Source organism: Megascapheus bottae, chromosome 11 (genome assembly GCF_031878675.1).
Source record: "Megascapheus bottae isolate mThoBot1 chromosome 11, mThoBot2.hap1, whole genome shotgun sequence".
Taxonomy (NCBI): Eukaryota; Metazoa; Chordata; class Mammalia; order Rodentia; family Geomyidae; genus Megascapheus; species Megascapheus bottae.
The window spans coordinates 48,337,066-48,352,177 of record NC_143519.1 but is presented as its reverse complement, the minus strand read 5'-3'; the positions used below and the strand labels follow the sequence as shown (position 1 = coordinate 48,352,177).

General features: G+C 43.3%; 1 protein-coding gene across 1 annotated transcript in view; it reads right to left on the bottom strand.

Annotated features, from left to right (window-relative positions):
• Window positions 1–668: 668 nt before the first annotated feature.
• The window catches only part of LOC150057037 (cilia- and flagella-associated protein 337-like), a 90,568-nt gene continuing 76,124 nt past the window's right edge, over window positions 669–15,112 (bottom strand). The window contains exons 17-24 of the mRNA XM_090341798.1: window positions 13,427–13,522; window positions 12,839–12,897; window positions 12,461–12,602; window positions 10,808–10,847; window positions 9,977–10,065; window positions 8,093–8,283; window positions 5,158–5,255; window positions 669–882 (exon numbers count right to left, since the gene is read on the bottom strand). Of these exons, the coding sequence (XP_090197924.1) occupies window positions 669–882; window positions 5,158–5,255; window positions 8,093–8,283; window positions 9,977–10,065; window positions 10,808–10,847; window positions 12,461–12,602; window positions 12,839–12,897; window positions 13,427–13,522 (929 nt within the window). The remainder of the gene's footprint in view (window positions 883–5,157; window positions 5,256–8,092; window positions 8,284–9,976; window positions 10,066–10,807; window positions 10,848–12,460; window positions 12,603–12,838; window positions 12,898–13,426; window positions 13,523–15,112) is intronic.

Here is a 15,112-nt window from a genome sequence, read left to right as displayed (position 1 = left end):
GCTGTCTGAGCTTTGAAACACCATTCTCAGATCTCATCTTCTGGCTCTTTGCTGGCTACTTGGAGATAAGAGTCTCACAGACTTTCCTGTCTGAGCAGGCTTTAAACATTAGCCTCAAATCTCAGCCCAATGAGTAGCTAAGATTATAGGTATGAGCCAATTGGTACCTGAATAACACTTAACATTTTGAATCCTTTTTCTCATGGTCTGATAACAAAATCTATTCATAAAACATTAGAGATAAATGAGAGAATACATTTAATCTCTTGAGTAAGATCTACCTAACACAAAGAAAACTTGCCAAACAGCCAGCTATTTTTACCTGTCTAACTGTCCTCAGCCCACTTAGAGGCAGATGGCATTAGGAGTATTTGATTTATGGGAAAGCACAGGGTCACTGGCTGTAGCCAGCAGTCTGTGTTTCCGTACAAAGAAATAACAGCCTCTAGGAAAGAAAACAACAAACAAACACACAAACAACAAGAAAAAACCCTCAAATCCTATTTGTTCTCTTAAATTCAAGCTCTAATTGCTGAGAGTCGTGTTGGCTGCAGTCATTTCTTGTTTTGTTTTTCTTTGCTCCTCTTAATCTCAGTCAGGCTTTTTGATTACACGTAGAAAAAGAACTTGCCAAGAAAAGAAAATAGCAGCAGAGGCCCTTTCAGCACTCAGACAGAGGACCAGTGCTTCGTGGGCAGCTCCACTTCTTCCTGCGGACGGAAATTCACATCCAACAAATCCGAGCCAATAATAGACAAATTTGGCTTCTCCCCAAGGGCAGACACACAGGCAATCTCATGGCACCGGAGACTCTGGTAAATGCTGGGCCACCTGGGCTCTGGCACTTTCTTGCTTGGCCTGTTTAGTGCTGGCTTCAGACTGCTGGAAAAAAGCAAAATAAATGTGTGGACTATCCATCACGTAAGGCCCTCTGCAGCCTCTCCAGCTTAGCTGACGTCCCATTCACAGCATCTGTATGTTTTCCTGGTAAAAAGTATATTGATCCTATCTCTTTGATTGTTTGTCACGGACTCGGTCCTTCCTCCTGTTGATTTCTGACACCTAGCCAAGGTATCTACTTTCACCCTGCTTCTTTGGTAGTTCTGTTGTGGGTGTTGGAGCTCCAAACTGCCCCTAACACCTTTTAACCATATCAAACTACTCAAAGTTCCCAGAACATCTGCCTTCTCTCTCTTGCTTTGATTTTTCATGCCCTCCTCCAGCCCCCCCTCCTCCATCTATCTATTTTATATTGCCAGTCCTTGAACTCAGGGCCTGGGCACTGTCCTTGAGCACTTTTGCTCAAGACTAGTTAGTTCTCTGCCACTTGAGCCACAGCACCACTTCTGGATTTTTCTGTGTATGTAGTACCGAGGAATAGAACCCAGGGCTGCGTGCATGTGAGGCAAGCGTGCTACCACTAGGCTATGCTCCAGGCTCCCCTGCTTATTTTTAATTGTGTTAAAATACACATTATATAAAATTGACTACTTCATGTGTGTGTGTGTGTGTGTGTGTGTGTGTGTGTGTGTGTGTGTGAGCTTGAACTCAGGGTCTTAGGCTCTTGCTTGGCTTTATTTTCCTCCTCAAGGGTAGTGCTCTACCACTTGAGCTGTAGCTTTACTTTTGCCTTTTTGTTGGTTAATTGGTAGCAGAAACAGCAATGGGGACACTTCACCTGCCATGTCACCTCCTCCTCCTTCCTTCTTCCCCATCCTGGGTCCTGAAGCCTAATAGACCAAAAAATGTTTTGGTTTGGTTTCCAGGGAAAATCTCTGTTGTTTGAAGGTTCATTGTGTCAGGGGGTCTCCTAACACAGCCCGTGTTTTCCTGGTGTCCAGTGCATACCCTGCAGAGCCCATAGCTTCGGGTGTTCACACCTGCAGGCAGCTGTGCATGTCTGCTCTGGCAGTAGCTGGGGTCACATGCTCAGCCAGATGGAATTACATTTGTTTTCTGGCCTACTTCTGCCATTTTTATATTTTACTGTGCTTATACACTTATCCAAACAAAATGAGAATGGCTGAAATGACTATGAAAAGAAATGAGGAAAAATCTCTGGGAAGGCTGAAAGAGAGCTTCTTTGAAAAGACTAGCCAGAAGGCAATATGCACTGAGGATAAATAATTGTTGAAACTCAGGAAAAATGATAAAAATCTGAAAGCATAAAGGCTTTCTTATTGCTTTGGGAATCTCTCTAAGATCTTGCTGTATGCTTTAAAAGCAGAATTTGAAAAAGCATCCATAATGTATTATGGAAGACCACAGTCAACATCAGAAATCTGGTGAATGAATGTATATCTTCATGTTGCAAATTGAAACACAATGTTTAAAGTAAGTGCATAGCATTTTTAAATTTATTTATTTTCCAGTCCTGTGTCTTGAACTCAGGGCCTGGGTACTGTCCTTGGACTTTCTCAAGGCCAATGTTTTACTACTTGAGTCATGGCACCACTTCTGCCTTTTTCTGTGGAATTGAACCCAGGGTTTCTCCACAGTCACACTAGGCCACATGCCACACTCCTGGTCCAGCATAGTCTTTTATATGAGTCTTATCTTAAAGGGCACATGGAATCACTTTCCTTCTTTCTTTCTTTCTTTCTTTCTTTCTTTCTTTCTTTCTTTCTTTCTTTCTCTCTCTCTCTCTTCATCTCTCTTTTCCTTCCTTCCTTTCTTTCTTTCTTTCTTTCTTTCTTTCTTTCTTTCTTTCTTTCTTTCTTTCTTTCTTTCTTTCTTTCTTTCTTTCTTTCTTTCTTTCTTTCTGTGTTAATACTGAGGCTTGAACTCAGGGCCTTGCATTTTTGCTTAGCTTTCTCACTCTAGGATGCCATTCTACTACTTGATCCACAGTTCCACTTCTGGAGTTTGGCTGGTTATTTGGAGCTAAGAGACTGACTTTTCTGCCTGGGATGATGTTGAGCTGCGATCCTCTGATCTCAGCCTCCTGAGTAGCTGGGATTATAGGTGTGAACCACCAGTGCCTGGTAAAAGATGCATATTTTAAAATTAGCCCAAGAACTTTAGGCATTGATGAAGTTCAATGTTAGCCTCTGTGCTGCCCCTGGGAGGGATCCTCCAGGCAACCTGCTGCTGCCTTTCTCCTTCCCATCCCCCCTCCTCTCCCTCCTCCTCCTCCTCCTCCTCCTCCTCCTCCTCCTCCTCCTCCTCCTCCTCCTCCTCCTCCTCCTCTTCCTCCTCCTCCTCCTCCTCATTTAGGCTCTCCACAGTCACAGAGAATGAAACCAGTTCCGAGCTCAGAGCTATTTCTTTACACCATTCTATGTTGCTGGTAAGAGAGTGGACCCAAGACAGTCATACAGCATCTCATTTTTTTAACCTCCTGCTGCTTTGTTATTTTGGTTATTTGGAAGCTATTTCTTTTCTACCTCACACCTTTCAGTGGTGCAAAACCACTGGGGAGACAAGTAATTAAAGCAAAATCTGGTCTTGTGAAGATGCTTCAAGAATGCTGCTTATTCTGCTGTTGCCAGATTTGCTAACAGTACCAGTGAACCAGTGAAGACAATAGTGACCTCTGACCTGCTGTCTGTGGCCTTGGAAGGAATGCCCTCCCCTGTTCAGTTTCCATTTGAAGCATGCTAGTACATTTACTATTCAAATTCCACACCCATCTGGAAGATCTCCAAATAAACAGGAAGTTTAAATGATTGTCTGAGGTCACATTGTTTCTCCCCCTTCCCTCCCTTCCTTTCTCCCTCTCTCTCTCCCTCCCTCCTTTCCTCCTTCCCTCCTTCTCTCCCTCCCTCCCTCCTTCCTTCTTTCCTTCCTTCCTGCCAGCCTGCCAGCCTGCCTCCCTGCTTGCCTGCCTTCTCATTTTTCTTTCCTTCTCTCTTCCTTTTTTCTTTCTTTCTTTCACCTCTTTCTTTTTTCTTTCTCTTTATTAATTATGGTGGTACTGAGATTTGAACTTGGGGACTTAACACTTGCTACGTGGGTGCTCTTACTAAGCCATGCCTCCAGCAACTCTTATTGTTTCAGATGGCAAATCTGACTCTCCTCCCCAACCAAAGTTTAGAGGCATGGCTTTGTGACTAAATGCTGGCCAACCAGATGTAAAGAGAAGTGAACAAAAGCTACTGGAACATTCCACGAAGAGTGCTAACCTGGCTGGCAGATGTACTCTTTTTTGTTGTTGTTGTTTGTTTTAATCCTGGACCCTATACACTAGGCCCCATTGGCACATTCTAGAGCACAGGTGGAGGGTAGGGGGCCCATGTAACTGCCTGTACTGGTGGTTGACTGTGAAGAAGGAAGGAGGAGCTAAGGTAGTTGGTGGGTACCACGTGGAAAAGCAGCTGGGGTCCTTGGAGCCACTGCACTACTAAGGGACAGGGGACATGTTATTACTCATGTGACACTGAAAGGACTATTTCTTTGGGGTGTTTGGCCCCTGCAATCCAGGAAGGCCAGTATGGCGTCTGAGGGACAGAGGACCTCTTAGGACTAGAGGAAGAAGTGTTGTACCTGTTTCCCAGTAGAACTTGCCATTTTGTATACACAGAATCTTTGGGGACAAGTTTTTTTCCCAGGTTTGAGAGCCCCAGGGCCCTGGGTCTAGGCCCTCAAGAAGACAGAGCAGTTGCACCAAAGCTCTGCAGGAAAGGCAATGAGATCATCCTGAAGATAGCAACATTCATCACCGAACACAAGGTATAGAACTGAGGCTTTGGCTATGGCCAGACAACATCAAGGTCAACTTAGAGTGCCCTGAACTAGTGAGACTTGTGTTGATATCCCAGTTAGACTCCAAAGGCTTGCAAGCTTAGGGAAAAGTGACACATGCAGATGACTAAACAACCTGGAATGCCTATGCCAAGAAAGGCTGTGTGATGTCAGGAGAGCTCTTCTTTAACTTGCATCTTTCCTTTTCTAATTCCTTTCATTTTTGTGCCCATACTGGGGCATGAACTCAGCACCTTGAGTTCGCCCTTGGCTTTTTCTGCCTGAAGCTACTACTCCACTACTTGAGCAACACCCCATGTCTGGCTTTTTGCTCATGGATTGGAGATAAAAGTCTCACCAGCTTTTCTACCCATGCTGGTTTTGAGCCCAATCCTTAGACCTCAGCTTCCTGAGCAGCTAGAATTACAAACGTGAGCCACAAGTGCCTAATTCTGGCTGCCTTTTCAAACTGACCTGCTGTAGAAAAATCGGAACTGTTTGTTCATGATTTCTTTCACCTCATCCTCAACAATGGAATCTTCTGGAGAATGAAGGTTACAAATCTTTTCAATCTGGAAGAAGGAGGTACAGATATGAGACTCAAAATCCAAGATCACACTAGTAATGGGCACAAGAACTGCACTATGGATAACACATGTTTTCTATGTTAAAGCCAGATTCAACCGAGGTAGATAACAAGAGCATTTTCCTTTGTGCTTTCACTCCATCTTTTTAACTACCAGCTCATAGGAGGTATTTTCCAGGCGAATGCTTTTTTTTTTATATCCGGGCAACTTATTTTAGCTATGGTGTTATTTGATCGCTGGCATCTTAGAAGAATCACTATTGGCATCCAAAATCCAATCAACACATCCAGTTTTTGTGAGTAGATGTTCAGAGAAGCATTCAATATTGAAGGGCTGGCAAAAAAATTTGAAATCACTCTAAATCCCATGTCTCTCTGTTTTATAAGTCTGCAGAAGTGACTGCTGGTGGAAAACCCATGGATAATTAAGGTGAACTTCAGAGAACTCTGGGAACGATGAAACATTTTATAACTTGGTTTCCCATCCAATGGGCCAAATACATTACATTAAAACCTCAGGTTCTTGTTTTTGAAGCATTTTTCCCCTTGGAAAGAATTTGGACTATCTTCTGAGGTACCTGCACCCAAATGGACAGAATCATAAGCATAGAGTCACCTTGTTTCCTTACAGAAGGTCAAGGTCATGGGTGAAGACTTTGCTCACCCTTGGAAAAATGATAGGCAATAAATGAGAGTATCTTCTTGTTGCAGCTTCTTCTTTTTGCTAGTTGTGGGGCTTGAACTCAGGGCCTGGGCACTGTTGTAGGGCTTTCTCAAGGCTCACACTCTACCACTCACAGCACCATTTCTGGCTTTATTAGTGTATGTGGTAGCCAGCAGTCAAACCCAAGGCTTCCTGCTTGCTAGGCTAGTACTCTACCACTAGGCCATGATCTCAGCCTCTTTTTTTTTTTTTTAATCCAGTCCTGGGGCTTGAACTCAGAGCTTGGGCACTGTCATTGAGCTTTTTCAAGTCTAGCATTCTACCACTTGAGCCACACACCACTTCTGGCTTTTTCTGTGTATGTGGTACTGGGGAATTGAACCCAGGGCTTCATGCATGCTAGGCAAGCACTCTACCTCTAGGCCACACTTCTGTCCCCAGTATCTTTCTTCATGATGTTTCTTAATTCTCCTTTCCCTCCATTTCTTTTTGACCCATGCCCAGTCTTGCCCCCGCCACCTTTGATCTTGCAGCTGGATGTCTTTTAAAGTCCTATGTCTTAAAACATAAGGTCCAACCAGGGCATATGTCTCTATCCTTACAGCTCCCTCCATCTTTATTTTCCTCTCTTTCTTCCCATCTCTTCTTGAGTTTTTTTGTTTGTTTCTTTGTTTTCCAGTCCTGGGGCTTGAACTTAGGGCCTGGGCACTTTTTGCTCAAGATTAGTGCTCTGCCACTTGAGCCACAGTGCCACTTCCGGCTTTTTCTGAGTATGTGGTACCAAGGAATGCAACCCAGGGCTTTGGGCGTGCTAGGCGAGTACTCTACCACTAGGCTACTCTCCTGGTCCTGAGTTTCTATTTTCCAGTGGGCAGATTTATAAACATTGCTGAATGATTTTTCTCCATATTAAATGGATACTGGAATTACTATGTTTCTGAATCAGCCAGTGACACAAATTATCCTGAGAGATGCCAATGCAGGGCCTTTTGATAACTTGGGAGGGATCCTGGAGAGATGGGAGGAGCTTTGTATAGGATAGAAGCATCTCTTGTGCTGTGTACTGGCTCCTTTGTTTTCTATTTTCAGCATGTTTGGGACTCTACCCTGGAGACAGTGAGTAGGTTTTACAGCATGATCAGTATTCTATGAAACCACCAAGGCAAAAAGCGTAGACACAATTTTGCTGGCTGTGCAGGTGTCCTGCTCTGAGTGGTAACACAGCTGCTGAACGATAGCTTATGCAATGACCTTCTCTTCAATTTATTAAAGGGCAAGCATTTCTTGAAAATCCATATATTTCATGGAACTCTAAATCAAGACTGCATCAACCACAACCTTCTCTAAATGTCTTGCTCTGTCTTTGACTTTCATCGACTTGGGAATTAAGCCAATTACATCTTCCTCTAAATATTAGGAGGCTCTGCTTTGAAATTCATCTCAGAACATGCACTGGGGACTGAATGTACCGGATCCACCTTTCTCAGAGGTCACATTGGGGTTGATCATGTTGCCAACGCCAGGGGCAGTGGACTTTTTCTTGGTGAAAAGGAGGAAGATACCAGATGCTAGCGGCTCACATCTGTAATCCTAGCTACTCAGGAGGCTGAGATCTGAGGATTGCAGTTCAAAGCCAGCCTGGGCACTAAAGAACATGAGACGCTTATCTCCAGTTAATCACTAGAAAACAGGAAGTGGGGCTATGGCTCAGGGGTTGGCTGGTAGCCTTGAGCTGAAGAGCTTAGGAACAGCACCCAGGCCCAGAGTTTAAACCCTATGATCCCTAGACAAACAAAAAATTCCCAAGACTCTTAACTCTGAGTAACAAAATTCAAAACTGGAGGCATGACTCAAGTGATAGAATACCAATTGGAAGTGCCAGCCGATCAAGAATGTGCATCACCGAGTTTAAGTCTGTGTGCTAGCACGTAAAAACTGGGGAAAACCTTTGCAGATGGGATCCTATACCCCACAAATAGGTCCAACCACCCATCTTGTTCTGGTCAGTATTATGAGAACAGAATGGTGGGAACACAGGTTTTTGTTGTTGTTAATGACTTGGCTCTCTGGGCCTTGCCTTGATTCTCTCAGCCTGTAGCCAGGCTGCATGGTCGATCTGCCTGAGCAAACACTGGGGACCCAGGGATGTTAGTACTAACCTCATCATGAACCTTTTCCTCCATCGTGTTGACCTGCTCCTCCTGTCCTTGGTTGCCAGAAAGAGCATCTCCTTCCTGTATGGGGTGAGCAGTCGTGTTTTGGGAATCTATCAAAATCTTATCAGGACGTCTTGGATGACTCCAGGAGCTAGGAGTAAAGATATTCCAGGGCCTACTCTGCCCAAAGGTGCCTAGAAGAACAGAGCTAAATGAATGCTTATGTCAGGAGATAACATGTCTTCTCACCGAATACATTGTAATGCTTAGCATAGTTAGGTCTGGAGAGAAGATACTTGAATCAACCTAAGTCACGATTCTGTAATGCCATAAGAAATAAGTAATTGCATGACAATTATCCTTGGAGATGGAAATTTAAGAATTCTCCTACAAAATTTACCAGGTGGGTACATAGGCTCAATACTAGACTGAGAATTCAATAATACCTACATGCAACAATATATTGCAAACTTATAGAATAAATCCAAAATAGTTTCAGACCAGCTTCAAGAAACATGAGCTGTGGGACCAGTTACTCTGTTGAAATAAGCTCCCAGTCTCACCAAGTAGTGGTCAGTTGATTTTGATTTATCTCTTATGATTCAGACTTGAAATTATTATATAGAAGTAGTTGTATACAAAAGAGGATCAATTCCATAGGTCAGTTAGCAAGTACAATGCATCTTGGTTCAAGTCATTCCTTACATCTGTCTCTCCCATTTTGCTGACCACACTCATCCCTTCAAAATTCCTGGTTCCGTTTTCACAAAGGTACATGGACTATTTTGATGGCCTTTGCCCGTTTGTCTGCCATCCTTCTGATGGAGCTTCCTCCCTTTAACCAAATATGTTTCAGCTTCCTGGCATTCGTTTTGTTAAACTATAAATTAATTGTTTAAAGGAGTTATGGTATTAGACTCTTTCCCTACCTATACCACACTTTGTGTGTTTGTGTATGTGTGAATATGACCCAGTGTATGTCTTTACATATATTTATAATTGAGATCAAACTTCCGCACATGAGAGAAAACATGTGCTCTTTGTCTCTCTGAGACTGATTTCCTTCACATAACAAAAATTTGTCCATGCCTGTCCATTTCCTTGCAAATGACATAGTATCATTCTTCCTGATAGATAACTCTCATTGATATATTTGCTCCCACATATTCTTGAGCCACTCATCCATTTTAGGAATCTGGGCTGCTTCCATATCTTGGTTATTGTGCAGCAAGAACACGGGTGTGCAAATGTGTCTCCTGTGTCTTGATGTGTAATCTTTTGGATAAATGCCCAGGAGTGGTATGGCTGGATCATAGGGTAATTCTATGTTTAGTTTTTTGAGCAATCTCCAAACCATCTTCTATAGTAATTGCACTAGCTGTTTGAATTCCCACCAATTTTATAATAGGGTTCTTTTTGTCCCACATCTCTGTGAAAATTTATTGTTTGTTTTCTTGATGATGGCAATCTTACTGGAGTGAGATAGAATCTGTGTTGCTTTGATTGGCATTTCCTTCACGGCCAGCGATGTTGAACATTTCCTCGTGTGCTTATTGGTTGTTTTTCAGCCAGACTATCTTGATTACCACAATGTATGTAGGCCAGGCCCTTGCCTACAAGGTAGGCTTCTGAAATCAGGGAAGAGAGCCCTTCCCAGAATCTAGGAAGACCAAGATCCCCATCTTGGACTTCAAGGATTCAGACTAGAGAGCAAGGTAAATTCTTATTAAGCTGAATTAAGTTTTAGTGTTTTGTGTTATGGTGATATGAGTGGCTGAACATAGTTCCCCTCAAAGAATTCCTACCTCAGTGGAGTGGCATCCTCCGCCCTGATGGAGTATGGACAAGAGGGCCAGATGTTTGTCATGAAGGCTGGACATTCCCTACCTATGCACGCACCATCCCTGCTCCACAGGCATACGGTGCCGTCGAGGGAGGAGGACAGTAAAATGTTTTCTTCTTCTATCAGCTCCAGACTACAGAGATAAAAGGAAGAAGAGATTGCTTATGGCTGCTATGGTGTGAGAGAAATAGATCAGCACTGCTTTCATCCAAGTTGGAATAAGGAGACCAGGTTCCTCTCCAGAATTCTAGGTATTCATTTCTCACTTCTTATCATACCACACTCCCTTCAGTCTCCCAACTCCAGCTCCGGATATCAAATGTAACACCTGGGAAACTACTTTGTGGATGACCAGTAAGAGTAGAAGAGCAAAAAGTTGAACACCAGACTCAAACTTTCTAAACTTGTAAACTTGCATTTAAATACCAGGCTCAAGTCCAGGGAAACAATCATCCAGTTACAAGAAAAATAAAAAAAACTTCTAATTTCTTTCTTAAGTTCTGTGCGGATAATATGTATCTTGTTTTCATCAATAGCAAAACTGAAGTTCAGCTTTCTTCTTTTGGTCAGTTCAAAGGGGTTTTAAGAGGACTGACTGGATCAAAACTGTGAAAACTCCTTTCCTGCTTCCACATTCTTGAACTCTAAGAAGTATGGTACGCACTTGAAAGAGTTGGGAAAGGGTTGAGAGAGTTGAGTGAGTTGAGATAGGAAAGATTTAGAGAGGTAAGAGAGTTGAGAGAGTTAGGAGAGGGTTGAGAGAGTTAAGAGAGTTAGGAGACAGTTCAGAGAGTTGAGAGGCTTGAGAGAGTTGAGAGAGGTGAGTTAGGACAGAGTTGAAAGGGTTGAAAGGGGCGAAAAAGTAGGGTACTCACGATGTCACTGTGCTGACATGGGCCCTCCAGAAAGTCACATCTGAATGATGATGATGATGATGATGATGATGATGATGATGCAAAGGAGGAGGAGGAAGAAGAAGAGGAGAGAGAAAACATTTGAGTAGGCTAGGGGAACTGGCAGAGCTAAGTGTATACAGGGTTGGATCAAATCTTAATGCATATCCAATAGGTAGAGAGGTATGATTTTGCTAAATAAATTTCATTAGTAGAATGCCTAACATATGGAAGATTCCATGTAAGGTCTGATAGCATCTGATACGGGACCCATGTAAGATATTTGTGGCACTCTGTGATTTTATTTAGCAAATAGGATTTGATAAGCATGCAGGAATATACATATAAAAATATGAGCAGTCTGACTAAATGAATACCAGGAAGCTGAAACATCTTTTTTTGGTGGAGGAGAGTCAAGGGGAGGGAAAATACAAATGGAGAGAGAAAAGTCAGAAAATACAGTTATTAAATACTAAAATGAAGTTATTGATTTTATTATTAGTAATTAAATCAATAACTTGATCATTAATTATACAGTTGCAGCAATTAATAATTATTGATTATTGTTCTGATTAAATAATTAAATATTAAATTAAATTATTAGATTATTAAATATTAAAATATACATGTTTGAGGGGAAGGATGGGTTGAAAGAGATGAAGGATGATGATGAAAAGAGTGACATTGATCAAGACATATGTCAGGTAGAAACCCTTTTGTACAACTACCTAAATGAAAAAAAATTAATTTTAACATTAGTCTAGTCAAAGCTACACTTTCTGCTATACTCTGGATCTAGAAAGTTCATCCCTCTCATAGCCATAACTTGACCAAGTTTGTCACCATTAAAAGGTGATGAAACTTTTCAATAGTATTTAATGGAAGGTTTTAGGTCATTGAGGGCATGACCTCAGAAGGGACTGTGGGACCCCAGTCTTTTTCTCTTCCTCCTAGATCCATTTACCTGTTACCAGGTAAATGGCTTTTTTCTCCACATGCTCCCATCATGATGTGGTGCCAAGGGGGCCCAAACCATAGAACCAAAACTGTAAAACTGCAAGCAAAGCTGGGTACTGGGGGCCCACACCTATAAATCCTCACTACTGAGGAAGTGGAGATCTAAGGATCGAGGCTCAAGGCCAGCTGGGGCAGAAAAGTCCATAAGAGTCGTATCTCCAATAAACTAGTCAGAAAAGGCCAGAAGCAGTGCTCAAATAGTAGCGCACTGGACCTGAGGAAAAGAAGCTTGGAGATAGTAGCACCCAGACCCTGATTTCCAACCCAGGACTGGGGCTAAAGATTGTCTTCATTTCTCTTTCTCACACAAATGATTTACTAGATGCATAATTGTTTAACTAGATCTCTATTCACATGGATTATTTCTTTCAGTTGCATCCCTTTCTTGTAGTAGAATCGCCATTTAAAGTTAGAAGCATATTATCAACCTACTCTTCATTAACCATATAGCAATTCATCCTTTCTTTAAAATACCTGTCTGTGTATTCTCCTGCATCCTCGGCAACAAGTGTTTTCAGTGAAATATTTTGCTGTCCATTAGAGAGCCCCGTCTTACCCATACAGTTCCATTTTACTAAGCCTGAGTGTGTGATTAGCAGGAAGAAGTTTGTGGCTTACTTTTGGGAGGTTGCAGCTCTGGTCCCTGCAGGCCATAGTCCTTGATGTCATAGACATGCACAAAGCCTTGCTGGTCAGCCAGGTAGGCCAAGGCATCTCCTGCTGTCACTGCCAAGCGGCTCACCTGGGTTTTCTCTCTGGACTGGGACACACATACACCCCCCCTACAGGTGAGCACAATATGGTTCTCTGCATAAGGAATATTTCCTGGATTAACCCTCCAGTGAGTTCGAACTACCAGAAAGATAAATAAAGCAAACAACTGAAGTCCTGAAAGAATTCCTGTTTCATAGTCTAGTGCCAAAATAAATAGATAAATAAAAACAGCAAAATCAAACCTATAGCTGGAAAGTTAATCCAATCAGTGGTCCAACTTACAGGAGTGAAGTTTGCCATGAGGCCAGCCTCACCAAAGAGCCTCCAGAAGGTGACAGAACCTGGGAGGGGAGAAGCAGTGAGGAGGAGGGTTTGGTACATTGCCCAGGGTCCTGAGTTCATCCAGGCTGAGGTTTCTAACTCCTTCTAAGAAGCCCTTGCAGTTTCACACCATGGGACAAGCATCGTCTCTTCTGCATTTGGTTTATTTTGAGCAGTTGGAATCATCATGGTATATTGACAAAGGGAGTCCATCATCTTGGGGAGGGATGGGCTTCACTGACTCAGTGGCTTCTCCTATCTCCAATAATTCAGGGCAGCCTTCTGGGCAGAGAAGGCTCTGGCAATAGAGGAAAGGTTTGTGTCCTGGTGTGGTAATAAATGACATTCCGCTTAGGGTGTGTGTGTGTGTGTGTGTGTGTGTGTGTGTGTGTGTGTGTGTGGCCTGGGTTCTAATGGGAGTTTATGGGGAAATGGAAGAGGCAGCTACTGGGTGTGTACTGGAGTTCTGAGACCTTCCTTATCCCACTTTGGGCTGGAATGGCATGAGAAACAAGGGGTAGCTTCCACCCTGGGGTGGTTTGGACTCACCTCCAGGCCCATTGGCCATGAGGGAAGCAGCTACTGGGTCCAACTTGATTGCCCGGGTCTTTAGGAAAGTGATGCAAGAAACACTGTGGTCTGGGCCTGGGGACGAAAGACAGCTTTTTGGTTGGTTTTGGGTTTCCCAGTGCAGCAGCTCACAGCATTTGCTTTCTCCCTCTGCCCCCTCCTCCCTTTTCCTCTCTTACTCTCTATCTCTGATTTCTGGAGAGAGGCAGAAAGTGGGAATTTGACATGAGCTATGCAGAAGGATTGAGACATTTGAAAAACTCAAACAGCTGAGCCTTCAAGGGTTTATCCTGAGATGTGGACACTGATGAATTAACACCTTTTACATTAACCACTGATGAGATGGAACTCTAGACCACAAGATACTCATTCTCTCATTTACGTAGTTTACACTGACATCCAAGGATGACCTAGAGACAAGGCCTCATGCTGAGTGTGGTGTGAGCGGGTGAAGCAGCAATGTGAACCATAATAACACTGGGATGAGAAAGCACACCAGGGGAGGAAAGTCTCATGGCAAGACATAGACAACACTGCTAAATCCTCGACATAGTGCAAGCGCGTCTTCCCAGCCTTCCGCTCACTTGCCAGGCTTCCACTCACCATCAACAGAGGGCCCACATCTGCCCTTCGACTTCATAGCCCCACTCTCCTCTGAGAGTGCTTACTACACTAACACATATTTGCCTAGAATAAAATTCCTAAAACCTCCCTGGATCCAAATCTCTAGGAGTCACAAAGAATGTTGGTACTTGGATACAGGGAGCCTGGGGCCAGGAGTATTCTCTGATCCTCTTGGAGCCAGGGCTGGAAAGAGAGTTCTGGAAGTTCACTGCCCACACCAAATGGGAGATGGAGGATTTACATATAAAGAAAAGATTGATCTATCCTGAATGTTTGGGTTCTCCGATATATTTATAAGTTGAAAGCCTACCTCAAGGAAATGGTAGTAGGAGGTGGTGACTTCAGGAGAGAATGAAACCATAAAGGTGGAGCTTATCCTGCATAAGATTATTGCTCTTAAAAAAAAGTACTACGTGCTGGGTATTGGTGGTCTAGGTCTGTAATCCCCGCAGCTCAGGAGGCTGAGATCTGTGGATCATTGTTCAAAGCCCTCCTGGGCAAGAAAGTCCATGAGACTCTCACCTCCATTTAACTACCAAAATTAAATCTGGAAATGGCACTGTGGCTCAAAACAGTAGAGCACTAACCTTGAGCACAAAAGCTCAGGGACAGTGCCTAGGCCCCAGCTTCAACACACACACACACACACACACACACACACACACACACACACACACACACCACCCCTACCCCGCCCAAAGCCTCTAGATACAGTCCTATATCTTCTGGTATCCTAAGTGTAGACTTCTTGCTTCCAGAATGGTGAGGATTAAGTTTCTGTATCTTGTAAGTGCTCTAGTTTATCAAATTTTATTAAAAAGACTGAAGAGATAAAAAATGATATTCATAGTGGGATTGGTGCTAGAAGTGGGCACAGAAAGTGATGTCTCATGTAGTGATCCTGCCGCACTAATTTCTGCCCAACTGTGATCTCTGGGCTGTGCATTCAGGGAGCCACTGTAGAAATAGCAGAGTCAGGCCCTGCCCTACACTGAATCTTAATCACAACCTAGACTGTCCAGTTCTGGGGCTTGTCCTGTG